Source organism: Oncorhynchus gorbuscha, linkage group LG15 (assembly GCF_021184085.1).
Source record: "Oncorhynchus gorbuscha isolate QuinsamMale2020 ecotype Even-year linkage group LG15, OgorEven_v1.0, whole genome shotgun sequence".
NCBI lineage: Eukaryota > Metazoa > Chordata > Actinopteri > Salmoniformes > Salmonidae > Oncorhynchus > Oncorhynchus gorbuscha.
In genome coordinates this window covers 66,010,644-66,025,594 of record NC_060187.1, presented here as the reverse complement: position 1 = coordinate 66,025,594, position 14,951 = coordinate 66,010,644, and the positions used below count along the sequence as shown (strand labels likewise).

Here is a 14,951-nt window from a genome sequence, read left to right as displayed (position 1 = left end):
GTTTTTTAAGGCCATGTGACAATCTGTCAGACGCAAATATCTGGTTTGATATCCGTTTCAGCCTACCTAAAATCATGGCTGATTTAAGAGGATAGAATTCAACCATGATTACTCGTAGCTCCCAGGAAGTTCTCTCTCCAGGTAAACGAAAATAAAAAGTAGTCTGGGTGCCTAGTCTTGTAAAGTAGGCTAGATAAATACATTGAGGCTATATTGTAAATGGGTATATGGAAGGAGATGGGATGGAAATGACAGAAGAAATGTTATAATCAAACTACATTGACCTTGTTGTTATTATCAAAAAAGTGAACATCCTTTTAAACAGATATTTAAATATTAGGTTATCATCAACTGTTTGCCCCTCTCTGTTCTCCCTATAGTCCCCAACAGCTCTGACCAGGGTTGCGGTCTGAATGGAGGCGGCAGGCGGAAGAGGAAAAGGTCTGGGTTCCACAACGCCAAAACGGCTTCCCCCGACTTAGAATGTAGAGGGTCCAAGGAGCCAAATGCTTTCCAGGATCTATTTGCTGTGCCGGCTCCCCCTGCACCCAAGGTCCTGTGCCGGCGTACAGGGAATGTTAGCCAGAGATGCAATGCTGTGACCTCCAGGGCCTGGGCCCCAGGCAGGGGGGGTTGGATGGAGCCTGTAGGCCATGGTCCAGCCCTGAACCAGACTCAAGGCCCCTGGCCACTGTGCCTGGTGGGGGCAAAGGATGACTGCCCCTCCACTTCCCGTCCTAAAGCCACTAAACGCCACCGCAAAGGTAAAAGTGACCACCAAACAGATTCAGAAATAATTTCCGGTCCCATCAGGAGGGAAGGAATCACAGCTTTGTTTCATTTCAGCCCGACTGGAAAAGCTGTATGTAAAGGGGCCGTTGCTGGGGAAAGGGGGCTATGGCTCTGTCTATGCAGGGACCCGCAAATCTGACGGCATGCAGGTGAGACAACACACAACTCTTCCCTCTCCTGTGAAAACACATGTAGTCTGTGTGACACTTAATATTGTTTTAGTGTCATACAAAATCTTAAGCCAGTCTGGTTACCCAGTCTGTTTCTGCCTCAGCTTTTAGTTTAGTTTATTTTATTTTTACAGGGACAGTGCACATTAATCAACATTTCAGTAAAAGTGCCGGTTTTGGCCAGCCGGCTAATTTTCAACCGCAGTCCCTGGGCAGGTTATTAAAAACAATTACAATATAGACAATAGCACCATAGAACAAGCAAGACATAGCAACATAGGACAAGCAAGACATAGCATACAGACAGAGCAACATAGAACAAAAAGCAGCAAAACAAAATTCATAAAAGCAACAAAGTGTTTCCACACCTCACAAGCTACAGACAACAGACAACATGGAAAGCGGCAACACACAGCTAGGGACCATGTTCACAAATCTGATTGACCTTTAGCCAGGTCTTCAAGCATTTTGTTAAAGTGTGCCAACTTGTTGTTGTCCTGCTTGTTTGGCAAAGCAACAAAGAACTGATATATTGTTGAAAGCAGAAACAGACTGGTAAGTCTTACACGTTTCTACTCTCTACACACTCGCAGAGTCGTCCTACTCGCACACTCGCAGAGTCGTCCTACTCGCACACTCGCAGAGTCGTCCTACTCGCACACTCGCAGAGTCGTCCTACTCGCACACTCGCAGAGTCGTCCTACTCGCACACTCGCAGAGTCGTCCTACTCGCACACTCGCAGTCGTCCTACTCGCACACTCGTCCTACTCGCAGAGTCGTCCTACTCGCACACTCGCAGAGTCGTCCTACTCGCACACTCGCAGAGTCGTCCTACTCGCACACTCGCAGAGTCGTCCTACTCGCACACTCGCAGAGTCGTCCTACTCGCACACTCGCAGAGTCGTCCTACTCGCAGAGTCGTCCTACTCGCAGAGTCGTCCTACTCGCAGAGTCGTCCTACTCGCAGAGTCGTCCTACTCGCACACTCGCAGAGTCGTCCTACTCGCACACTCAAGGGATCTTACCATCATAGAAAGCCTCACGCCCTTGCAAATTCTTATATTCTTATCGTTTGAGACATTCTGTCTCATCGATGCTATAGCTTTTGATTGTCGGCGCTCTATGGCGGTAGACTATTGATTTGTGTACCTTTTGCACAGTGCTTGACTTGGGCAGGAGCTCACTGGAGCAGAGTACCTGCTCCTCACATTTTCTACTGCTTAAACTCCTTTTCCTTTTATAGAATATTAGCTCAAATGTATTGTGTTGCTCCTGCACCTACATGCAAACAGTAACGGCACCCAAAATTAGTACCGCCACATATTTCCGTCCAAGTCAAGCAGTGCTTTTGCATGAAGCTACTGTAGCTTATTTAAGCGGCCAAGGGTATTTAAAACAAAGAGGCTGCTCTCGATTCCATCTTACACCTAAACTCCCATAACTCTTGTCCAGTGTCATGGATCAAGCACACACTCACCTTCCCTGGCCCACCAGGGGGCAAGATCCAACTGAGGCTGGTCTTCTCATACAGTTGCAATGGTAGTCTGAGATATTTTCTTGGTGAGAGAATGGATACAAAATATTCCTCTGGAGCAGTGGTTCACACTCTTTTGTACCGTGACATGGCCACCCCAAAGTCAATGTGACCTGACACAGGAACAAACCCAGGGCCCAGTATTGAGATATAACCCAATTGGACTGAGCTGTGACTAAGCATTTGAGACTGCTCTGCGGTAATACATGCCTTGGGCATGACAGGCCTATTCTCACCTAGGTCCTCCTGTTACGGTACATCTTATTTCCCCGTGGGCTGTCAGTCAATATAATTGTCCCCCCCCCCCCCTCTGTCTTTCGCTCCATCTATCCTCCAGATTTAGCCACTCTCCTTTCCTAACAGTGGCAGTGTAGGAAATTAGTTACCCAACCTCACTAAACTTTCCTTTTTCAATAGAAAATCTCTACTTTCTTTGCATTTAGTGAGATATTGCGTTGCTCCCTTGCAAATCAGGAAGACTGACCCAGTCATTAAACAAGCCTGTAATTATACTGAACAAATATAGAAATGCAACAGGCAATGAGTTACAGTTCATATGAAGAAATCAGTCAATTGAAGTACATTCATTAGGTCCTAATCTATGTATTTCACATAACTGGGCAGGGCTGCAGCTGTGTGTAGGCCTGGAAGGGCATAGGCCCACCCACATGGGAGCCAGGCCCACCAACTGGGGAGCCAGGCCCACCAACTGGGGAGCCAGGCCCACCAACTGGGGAGCCAGGCCCACCAACTGGGGAGCCAGGCCCACCAACTGGGGAGCCAGGCCCACCAACTGGGGAGCCAGGCCTAGCCAGTCAGAATGAGGTTTTCCCCCCATAAGGGCTTCATTACAGACAGAAATACTCATCAGCTGTCCTGGTGGCTGGTCTCAGATGATACCGCAGGTGAAGAAGCTGGATGTGGAGGTCCTGGGCTGGAGTGGTTACACGTGGTCTGCGGTTGTGAGGCTGGTTGCACATACTGCCAAATTCTCTAAAATGACATTGGAGGCTTATGTTAGAGAAATTAACATTTAATTATCTGGCAACAGCTCTGGTGGTCATTCCTGCACTCAACATGCCCATTGAGCACTCCCTCTAACTTTTGACATCTGTGGCATTGTGTTGTGTGTCAAAACTGCACATTTAAGAGTGCCGTTTTATTGTCCCCAGTACAAGAACCACCTGTGTAATGATCATGCTGTTTAATCAGCTTCTTGATAATACATCCACCTGACATGTGTGTCATATCTTGGGAAAGAAGAAACGCTCACTAACAGGGATGTAAACACATTTGTGCACAGCATTTGAGAGAAATAAGGTGTTGGTGTGCAATCAATTCATTTCAGCTCATGGAACATGGGACCAACACTTTACATGTTGTGTTTATATTTTTATTCAGTATATTTTATGTAAAATTAAGCAATAAGGCACGAGGGGGTGTGGTATATGGCCAATATACCACAGCTAAGGGTTGTTCTTAGGCACTCCGCAATAGCCGTGGTATATTGGCCATATACCACAAATCCCGAGGTGCCTTATTGCTATTATCCACTGGTTACTAAAGTAATTAGAACAGTAAAAATACATTTTTTTGTCATAGCCGTGGTATACCGTCTCATATACAACAGCTGTCAACCAATCAGCATTAAGGGCTGGAACCACCCAGTTTATAAGGGAAAATAACTCATGTCTGCTTTAATTGTACAGTGCAGCTAAGCAGCCTGACAACATTCCTTCATAATGGCTTTTTTATGATGGTGTAACTGCTTTTCCTTTAATAACTTTCATATATCTTCACCTTGTCATTTACTTCTTAAAGGCCCTTCGTCATACCTGACCAGCCTCAGCTGTCTCCTGTATGAGTTAATTTTGTATTATTCTCATGAAAGCACTGAGAATGTTATAACAACACATTTTTTATGTATTTTTATTTTTACATGTAACAGCTGTACTTAGACTGTTGTTGCTATTCCTGTCCCACAGGTAGCCATCAAGTATGTGTCCAAGGCCCAAGCTGAGGAGGAGCTGGACATTGTGAGTGTTAGTCTACTGGTTGATTTTACTGCAGGGGTTATATCAGTTATCTCTACTAATGCTAGCCTAACTGCAATTGCTAACAACAGTTCCCTCTCCCCCTCCTCCTTTGCACGTGCACACACACACACACACACACACACACGCACACGCACACGCACACACACAGCCTGGGCAAGAAGGGCCCCTGCCCCTGGAGGTGGCGTTGATGAAGCAGGTGAACGTGGCGCCACAGTGTCCCTACATCATGCAGCTGCTGGAGTGGTTTGACCAGCCATCGCGCTACATCATGGTGCTGGAGCGCCCCGAGCCCTGCCAAGACCTTATCGCCTTCTGCCAGGACCGGGGAGGCACCATGAGCGAGGGCTTAGCGCGCCAGGTGATGGTGCAGCTGTTGAGGGCGCTGAACCACTGCAGCGAGCGAGGGGTCCTGCACCGGGACGTCAAGCCAGAGAACCTGCTGATCCAGACTGACTCTCAGCACGTCAAGCTGTTCGACTTTGGCTGTGGAGACCTGCTGAAGAATACGGCCTACAAGGACTTTGCAGGTTAGAGAGTGTAAGGGAGGGAACGTGGTGGTTGAGAGAGCAGATCACTAAGAATTGCTCAGTGAGAGTGGAAGCAATATGACGGAAACTCCACTTAGCCCTATTGTTGATTTCAGCATGCAGCCTACGCTCTCAGTATGCTTTCAAAAAGGCTACTGAATAATAAGTTTCCTGTGTCTGTCCGCCCCCTCTCAGGCACCCTGGAGTACACCCCTCCAGAGTGGTTCCTACATAGACAGTACCTGGCAGGTCCAGCTACTGTCTGGTCGGTGGGCATCACCCTCTACAACCTGATATGTGGCTTCCTGCCCTTCAGCACCATCCGAGAGACCATCAAGGGCCGCGTGCGCTTCACCAAGGGACTGTCCCCCGGTCAGAGAAAGAGGGATGAGGGAAGGAGGGTTGGATGAAGTAGGGGAAGAGGTTTACATAAAGGGGTAGATGATGTAACCTCATACTACAATAGATGATTATAATATAATAATATATGCTATTTAGCAGACGCTTTTATCCAAAGCGACTTACAGTCATGTGTGCATACATTCTACGTATGGGTGGTCCCGGGGATCGAACAAATTATCCTCTGTCTAATCATATACCTGTTGTTACTTCCTCTCCACCAGAGTGCCGTCAGCTGATTCGCTGGTGCCTGAGCACTAAGGCAGCGGACCGACCAACCATGGAGCAGATCCAGCTCCATCCCTGGCTCCTGTGAGGGGCCACCCAGGCCAATAAAAGATACAATTATAACCTCAGTTCATTCTTGTCTTAGCCATTTGAGTCACTTTTAAGTACTTTAACCGATCACTTTATAGCGTGGTTTAAAAACCCCACCCCAAAAGACGAATAGCGAACGTGCATAAAAATGGCATTGTTTTAGCACCATCCAAAGTTTTTCAACAAAACCTGACACAAATGAAGATGGGTTTGGTGGAACGACTGGTGCTGCAGTTAAATGCTATACTTTTGATTGATTTCCCCTGGAGTCTTCCATTCTGAAAATATCAATATTTATAGGTTTAGTGCTTATACTTTTCTTTAAAAGTAACATTTTTACAAATATCAAATCTTTTATCTTTTTATATGAATGAAATCCTGAAAGTGAAGCTTTTTCAGAGTTAAAAAATAAATAAATTGAAACATGTCTACTGTCACTTCAATCCTAATGACTGTGGGCACTTACTCTCCAAGACCCCCACACACCCATCCACTCACACACAGGAAACAGGCAGGCCTAGGACATAGTTACACACAGACTGAGAAATTACGGGATGAACGGGAACAGAAGATGTGTCAACACAAATACCACTCTTATATCCGTCTTTACCTTCTCCGATACACTCACCACTACTATCATTTCAGTTCAGTCTTCAATTCATCTCCACCATCAATTCAAACTCCCACTGTCAATTACCATCCCCATCAATTCAAACTCCCACTGTCAATTACCATCCCCATCAATTCAAACTCCCACTGTCAATTACCATCCCCATCAATTCACAACAACGTCCAATAAACTGTCTTTACAGACTGTGGTGAAAAAGTACTCAATTGTCATACTTGAGTAAAAGTAAAGATACCTTAATAGAAAATTACTCAATTAAAAGTGAAAGTCACCCAGTAAAATACTACTTGAGTAAAAGTCTAAAAGTATCTGGTTTTAAATGTACTGAAGTACAGTGGTGAAAAAGTACTACATTTTCATACTTGAGAAAAGTATAAAGTAAATGCTATACATCAAATTCCTTATATTAAGAAATTAATTGTCCACAATTTGCTTATTTTTTTATTATTATTTATGGACAGCTCACTCGAACACTCAGACATAATTGTGTGTTTAGTGAGCCCTCCAGATCAGAGGCAGTAGGGATGACAACCTGTTATATTGATAGGTGCACCATATTGCTGTCTTGCCTGAGCATTTGCAAATGTAACGAGTACTTTTGGGTGTCAGAAAATGTATGGTAGTAAAAAAGTACATATTTTCCTTAGGAATGTAGTGAAGTACTCCTCACATTCAAGTTGCTGTATCAGACTGTCATGTTGGTTTGGATGCAAGAATATCTTGACCATCTTATTACCTTGCTCTCTTTCTTCCTTTAACCCAGATTTCTAGTTTGCAAAAAACATTCTTCACAAAACAGACTATGCATATGTCTGAAAAGGGGAAGAATTAAGGTAAAACTGTAAGTACATTTTGACCTCAGTTTGAAAGTCTGGTAAATTATCTAGACGTATTCAGAGTGTAGACTGAGCTTGGAAATGTTTCTAAAATGTTTGTTGGTTATTCAAGCATGACATTGGTTCCAATCTCTACTGTTTTCTGATAAGTACTAACCCTCTGCAAATGCTGGGGCTAGTTAAAAAAGTGAGATATATCTGTAAATGTAATGTTTGAGTTGTGAAAGATTATGTGCTTTATTTAAATGTCTATGTAAAACTTCAAAAAAATAAAGATGGAGTCAAAAAGACAAGTTCCAAAAAGTCTTAAATTCTCTGTGAAACAAATTCTTTACAAAACAAATCAAAACATGAATGCATGGAAGAGAGATAGTTAGAGACTGTAATCAACTCCTTTCATTTCTTTTTTAGATTCTATTCCATGCATTTAATTTTGCTGAATCTCGTTGATAATTATTTTGTTCGTATCCTCGTACTTGGCAACATATTAGCTGCACTACCAAATCAACATGCTTGGTATTCAGTCTGTGTCCAGAATGATCCATTTAATTTCAGTGGAGATGTGCCTCTGCCAGATGAGTTGATGATTTATATGAATGGCTTCTCTGTGTATCTGCCTTCGAGGTTACTGGCATTTTGTGAAGCATACATTTCCCAGACATTGCCTCAGAAATAGTTTTCCCATCAAAAACTGGAGAAGTTAGACATCAAAGCTACACACAATGAATGTATTTCCTAGCAGGTAGCTGTCCTGTAGCACAGCAGAGAAGACAACCAAATAGTTCTAACCTTCATGCATTTGAGTTTCTTCAAAACATTGTTTAGTTTTGGGAACAAAACAATTCTGCCAGTGCAAGAGTTGTTTTTATTAATACAATTATGTGATTGAATAGGGTTCCTAAGTTTACAAAGGGACACCAAAAGTAAGGTTAAATGGGGGGTGAAAGAGGCTAATTGTAATTGGAACATAAACAATGAACTTGTCAAAACATTTGATTTCATAATGCTGTACTATGTTGAATGCAATATTCAACCTGTTTGGGGTTTTGTTCATTTTGATTAATATGATTTCGTCTATATTATCACTCTGAAGCTGAAACACTGTTTCTTTCATTAATCAATAGGAATGGCAGGAACAGTAATAATAATTGTAATAAAAGAGACAAAGTGACCATAATACCAATGTCATTGGGAGAAACCGTGATCAATTGAATAAGATGCTCAAGCCCAACTCTGTGACAGGTAATCTCCATTTCCCATTGTCTGATTGTGACCACATTATGCTAATGATGGGTCGGCATTGCTTTATGCAAGGCCCTGAGGGCAGTGGGAGGCGATGAAGTCACCAGACTGGAAAGGTAGGTAGGAATCGTATTATCATATAAAAAGCAAGAGACATTTAGTCACGGGAACTGACCTTCATGGCATCATTTGGAGATACTCTGCAGGGATAACAATAAAATGTACTGTTCGACATAGAGCCTATAGGGAGGTCAGAGACCTGGCTGGGTGGTGCAAGAATAACAACCTATCTCTCAACGTAACCAAGACTAAGGAGATGATTGTGGACTACAGGACAAGGAGGACCGAGCATGCCCCCATTTTCATCGACAGGGCTGTAGTGGACCAAGTTCCCTTGTGTCCACATCAACAACAAACACCAAGACAGTCATGAAGAGGGCACGACAAAGCCTATTCCCCCTCAGGAAGCTAAAAAGATTTGTCATGGGTCCTGAGATCCTCAAAAGGTTCTACAGCTCCAACATTGAGAGCATCCTGACTGGTTGCCTTGTATGGCAATTGCTTGGGCCTCTGACCACAAGGCACAACAGAGGGTAGTGCGTACAGCCCAGTACATCACTGGGGCTAAGCTGCCTGCCATCCAGGACCTCTACACCAGGCGGTGTCAGAGGAAGGCCCTAAAAATGGTCAAAGACACCAGCCACCCCAGTCATAGACTGTTCTCTCTACTACCGTATTGCAAGCGGTACCGGAGTGCCAAGTCTAGGACAAAAAAGCTTCTCAACAGTTTTTACCCTCAAGCCATAAGACTCCCGAACAGGTAATTAAATGGCTACCTGGACTATTGCATTGAAAATAATCCTGCAGCAACAGGAAATGAGAATTATTATGTGGATTATAATTAATTTTAAAAATGTATAGGGGTTGATAAATCAAGTATCAAATTTCAAAGTGGAAATTACAATCTTCTGCCTTTTTAAACCTCAAATACACGAATAGTTTTACATTTCCTGCCATCTGTATGTTGACTGTATTTGTTATGGTTGATACAGTATGACGTTATTGTATTCAGTCAATCCCCAGGAAGGGAAAGTGAAGTCACCTCTCATTGAGAAGTGTATGTTTTCCATAAACATTTCAGACTCAATGGAGACTCATATAGCTTCTTCTGTGGCGCTATATGACGAATCAAATTAAATGAGAAGCCAACTGAATAGAAACACAATTCTAAAGGGTGGAGCAGGGTCAAGGTGTGTGAAGCATGATTCACTTTCTCTAAAGAGTTAAATGGATAGGGAGGTTGACTAGGCTGACTCTTGGGAGCTCAGCTGTGGTGGCTAAAGGCAGTTTGTATTGACTTCCCTAAGCCTGCCTCCAGGCTGCAACCATAGAGCCAGGCCTGTACTGGCAGCTTCAATAGTCCTAATTAGATTCACTGGAATAGGCCCGGTCTGTGTGGATGAGGAAAGTTCCACGATAACTTCCTGCCTGGCCCTCAGGTTTGTGAGGTGTCTTCAAGGACTGGAGAAATGTTTTTTTTTTTTTCAAATGAAATTACCTTGATGACCTTTGGTAATATGGGTACTCAATTATATTCAAGGTTATGGTACAGCCAAGGCCTTTTCCATTCAAGTTAAGTTCAGTTGCCTCACATAAAAGGAAACTTTTACTTGTTAGAGGTAGTCTTTATTGGTAATAATGGTGGCCTTTGCTTACTGAAGTTCAGGATGTTTGTGAAGTGCTATCATAAAATAGCCTTAAATAGATTCCATTACTGTGTATGGGGACAGCTTCTACACAACTCCTTTAATTGCTCAGACTGTCGAGGCAGACAGGCAGACCTTCCATGCCTTCCCCTACTCTGGGCCTATAATTTACCAACTGAATGGTATTGGAGTTGGTCTTTGTTCACAATCACACAAACAGTGCTTAAATTCTTCTCCAGCCCATGTAAAACACTGATGAAAATCTCTTCGCTTCGATCAATGTTTAATTTAGATAGTAATAATGCAGGTTTAGTATTGCCAGCGGCTACAGATTCTCTCAAAAATGTTCTGGCATATAAAGCTTTAAGTAAATCAATCAAAAATATTTATAAAGCCCTTTTTACATCAGCCAATGTTACAAAGTGCTGTACAGAAACCCAGCTTGAAACCCCAAACAGCAAGCAATGCAGGTGCAGAAGCACGGTGGCTCTGCAAACTCCCTAGAAAGGACAGAACCTAGGAAGAAACCTAGAGAGAAACCAGGCTCTGAGGGGTGGCCAGTCCTCTTCTGGCTGTGCCCCTGTGGAGATTATAACAGAACATGGCCAAGATGTTCAAACGTTCATAGATGACCAGCAGGGACAGATAATAATAATCACAGTGGTTGTAGAGGATGCAACAGGTCAGCACCTCAGGAGTAAATGTCAGTTGTCTTTTCATAGCCGATCATTCAGAGTTAGAGACAGCAGGTGTGGTAGAGAGAGAGTCCAAAACAGCAGGTCTGGGACAGGGTAGCACATCCAGGGAACAGGTCAGGGTTCCATAGCCGCAGGCAGAACAGTTGAATCTGGAGCATCAGCATGACCTGGTGGACTGGGAACAGCAAGGAGTCATCAGGCCAGGTAGTCCTGAGGCATGGTCCTAGGGCTCAGGTCCTCCTAGAGAAAAGAGAGAGAAAGAGAGAGAGAGAGAGAGAGAGAGAGAGAGAGAGAGAGAAAGAGAGTGAGAGAAAGAAAGAGAGAGAAAAGGAGAGAGAGAATTAGAGGGAGCATACTTAAATTCACACAGGACACCGCATAAGACAGGAGAAATACTCCAGATATAACAAGCTGACCCTAGCCCCCCAACACACAAACTATTGCAGCATAAATACTGGAGGCTGAGACAGGAGGGGTCGGGAGACGCTGTGGCCCTGTCCGACGGTACCCCCGGACAGGGCCAAGTAGGCAGGATATAACCCACCCACTTTGCCAAAGCTCAGCCCCCCCACACCATTAGAGGGATATCTTCAACCACCAACCTACTACCCTGAGACAAGGCCGAGTATAGTCCATGAAGACCTCCCCCACGGCATGGACCCGAGGGGGGCGTCAACCCGGACAGGAAGATCACGTCAGTGACTCAACCCACTCAAGTGACGCACCTCTCCTAGGGACGGCATGGAAAAACACAAGTAAGCCAGTGACTCAGCCCCCATAACAGGGTTAGAGGCAGAGAATCCCAGTGGAGAGAAGGGAACTGGCCAGGCAGAGACAGCAAGGGTTGTTCGTCGCTCCAGTGCCTTTCTGTTCACCTTCAGACAACACTCAATCATAGGACCTACTGAAGAGAGCAGTCTTCAGTAAAGACTAAAAGGTCGAGACCAAATCTGCGTCTCTCACATGGATAGGCAGACCATTCCATAAAAATGGAGCTCAATTGGAGAAAGCCCTGCCTCCAGCTGTTTGCTTAGAAATTCTAGGGTCAATAAGGAGGCCTGTGTCTTGTGACAGTAGCGTATGTGTAGGTATGTACGGAAGGACCAAATCGGAGAGATAGGTAGGAGCAAGCCCATGTAATACTTTGTAGATTAACAGTAAAACCTTGAAATCAGCCCTAGCCTCAACAGGAAGCCGATGGCTAGCACTGGAATAATATGATCAAATGTTCTGGTTTTAGTCAAGATTCTAGCAGCTGTGTTTAAATAAACTTCAGTTAGTGCTAGTGCTTTATTTGGGTAGCCGGAAAGTAGAGCATTGCAGAAGTCTAATCTAGAAGTGACAAAAGCATGGAAACATTTTTCTGCATCCTTTTTGGACCGAAAGTTTCAGATTTTTGCAATGTTATGTAAATGAAAAAAGCTGTCCTTAAAATATTCTTGATATGTTCGTCAAAAGAGAGGTCAGGCTCCAGAGTAACGCCGAGGTTCTTCACAGTTTTATTTGAGATGACTGTACAACCATCAATATTAATAGTCAGATCCAACAGGAGATCTCTTTGTTTCTTGGGACCTAGAACTAGCATCTCTGTTTTGTTTAAAAGTAAAATATTTTCCGTCATCCATTTCCTTATATCTGAAACACAGGCTTCCAGGGAGTGCAATTTTGGCGCTTCACCATGTTTCATTGAAATGTACAGCTGTGTATCAAATCAAATCAAATCAATTTTTATTTGTCACATACACATGGTTAGCAGATGTTAATGCGAGTGTAGCGAAATGCTTGTGCTTCTAGTTCCGACTATGCAGTAATAACCAACAAGTAATCTAACTAACAATTCCAAAACTACTGTCTTATACACAGTGTAAGGGGATAAAGAATATAATATATATAATATAAAGATATATGAATGAGTGATGGTACAGAGCAGCATAGGCAAGATACAGTAGATGGTATCGAGTACAGTATATACATATGAGATGAGTATGTAAACAAAGTGGCATAGTTAAAGTGGCTAGTGATACATGTATTACATAAGGATGCAGTAGATGATATAGAGTACAGTATATACTTTTGCATATGAGATGAATAATGTAGGGTATGTAACATTATATTAGGTAGCATTGTTTAAAGTGGCTAGTGATATATTTTACATAATTTCCCATCAATTCCCATTATTAAAGTGGCTGGAGTTGAGTCAGTGTCAGTGTGTTGGCAGCAGCCACTCAATGTTAGTGGTGGCTGTTTAACAGTCTGATGGCCTTGAGATAGAAGCTGTTTTTCAGTCTCTCGGTCCCAGCTTTGATGCACCTGTACTGACCTCGCCTTCTGGATGATAGCGGGGTGAACAGGCAGTGGCTCGGGTGGTTGTTGTCCTTGATGATCTTTATGGCCTTCCTGTAACATCGGGTGGTGTAGGTGTCCTGGAGGGCAGGTAGTTTACCCCCGGTGATGCGTTGTGCAGACCTCATTGCCCTCTGGAGAGCCTTACGGTTGTGGGCGGAGCAGTTGCCGTACCAGGCGGTGATACAGCCCGCCAGGATGCTCTCGATTGTGCATGTGTAGAAGTTTGTGAGTGCTTTTGGTGACAAGCCGAATTTCTTCAGCCTCCTGAGGTTGAAGAGGCGCTGCTGCGCCTTCTTCACGATGCTGTCTGTGTGGGTGGACCAATTCAGTTTGTCTGTGATGTGTATGCCGAGGAACTTAAAACTTGCTACCCTCTCCACTACTGATCCATCAATGTGGATAGGGGGGTGTTCCCTCTGCTGTTTCCTGAAGTGTGAGGTTATTTTCCTGACACCACACTCCGAGGGCCCTCACCTCCTCCCTGTAGGCCGTCTCGTCGTTGTTGGTAATCAAGCCTACCACTGTTGTGTCGTCCGCAAACTTGATGATTGAGTTGGAGGCGTGCGTGGCCACACAGTCGTGGGTGAACAGGGAGTACAGGAGAGGGCTCAGAACGCACCCTTGTGGGGCCCCAGTGTTGAGGATCAGCGGGGTGGAGATGTTGTTGCCTACCGTCACCACCTGGGGGCGGCCCGTCAGGAAGTCCAGTACCCAGTTGCACAGGGCGGGGTCGAGACCCAGGGTCTCGAGCTTGATGACGAGCTTGGAGGGTACTATGGTGTTGAATGTTGTTGAAGCTGTATGTTGAAGCTGTAGTCGATGAACAGCATTCTCACATAGGTATTCCTCTTGTCCAGATGGGTTAGGGCAGTGTGCAGTGTGGTTGAGATTGCATCGTCTGTGGACCTATTTGGGCGGTAAGCAAATTGGAGTGGGTCTAGGGTGTCAGGTAGGGTGGAGGTGATATGGTCCTTGACTAGTCTCTCAAAGCACTTCATGATGACGGAAGTGAGTGCTACGGGGCTGTAGTCGTTTAGCTCAGTTACCTTAGCTTTCTAGGGAACAGGAACAATGGTGGCCCTCTTGAAACATGTGGGAACAGCAGACTGGTATAGGGATTGATTGAATATGTCCGTAAACACACCGGCCAGCTGGTCTGCGCATGCTCTGAGGGCGCGGCTGGGGATGCCGTCTGGGCCTGCAGCCTTGCGAGGGTTAACACGTTTAAATGTCTTACTCACCTCGGCTGCAGTGAAGGAGAGTCCGCATGTTTTCGTTGCAGGCCGTGTCAGTGGCACTGTATTGTCCTCAAAGCGGGCAAAAAAGTTATTTAGTCTGCCTGGGAGCAAGACATCCTGGTCCGTGACTGGGCTGGTTTTCTTCTTGTAGTCCGTGATTGACTGTAGACCCTGCCACATACCTCTTGTGTCTGAGCCGTTGAATTGAGATTCTACCTTGTCTCTATACCTACGCTTAGCTTGTTTGATAGCCTTGCGGAGGGAATAGCTGCACTGTTTGTATTCGGTCATGTTACCAGTCACCTTGCCCTGATTAAAAGCAGTGGTTCGCGCTTTCAGTTTCACGCGAATGCTGCCATCTATCCACGGTTTCTGGTTAGGGAATGTTTATGTCTATGTTTATGTCTATGTTTATGTCTATGGGAACGACATCTTCAATGCACGTTGTAATGAACTCGC

The 14,951-nt window shown here is 44.6% G+C and overlaps 1 protein-coding gene across 1 annotated transcript; it reads left to right on the top strand.

Annotated features, from left to right (window-relative positions):
* LOC123998357 (serine/threonine-protein kinase pim-3-like) lies at positions 1–6,055 on the top strand. The gene is made up of 7 exons (XM_046303489.1): positions 1–141; positions 381–764; positions 847–941; positions 4,483–4,533; positions 4,703–5,081; positions 5,277–5,453; positions 5,705–6,055. Exons 1-7 carry the CDS (start codon positions 105–107, stop codon positions 5,794–5,796), a joined length of 1,215 nt encoding a protein of 404 aa, XP_046159445.1. The 5' UTR covers positions 1–104; the 3' UTR covers positions 5,797–6,055.
* Positions 6,056–14,951: the final 8,896 nt, after the last annotated feature.

Excerpts from the sequence above, each read along its gene's own strand:
- LOC123998357 (XM_046303489.1), top strand. The coding sequence starts at position 105 with ATGATTACTCGTAGCTCCCAGGAAGTTCTCTCTCCAG. Across the intron at positions 942-4,482 it reads GCAAATCTGACGGCATGCAG|GTAGCCATCAAGTATGTGTC; the intron begins GTGAGACAACAC and ends CCTGTCCCACAG. Across the intron at positions 5,082-5,276 it reads GGCCTACAAGGACTTTGCAG|GCACCCTGGAGTACACCCCT; the intron begins GTTAGAGAGTGT and ends GCCCCCTCTCAG.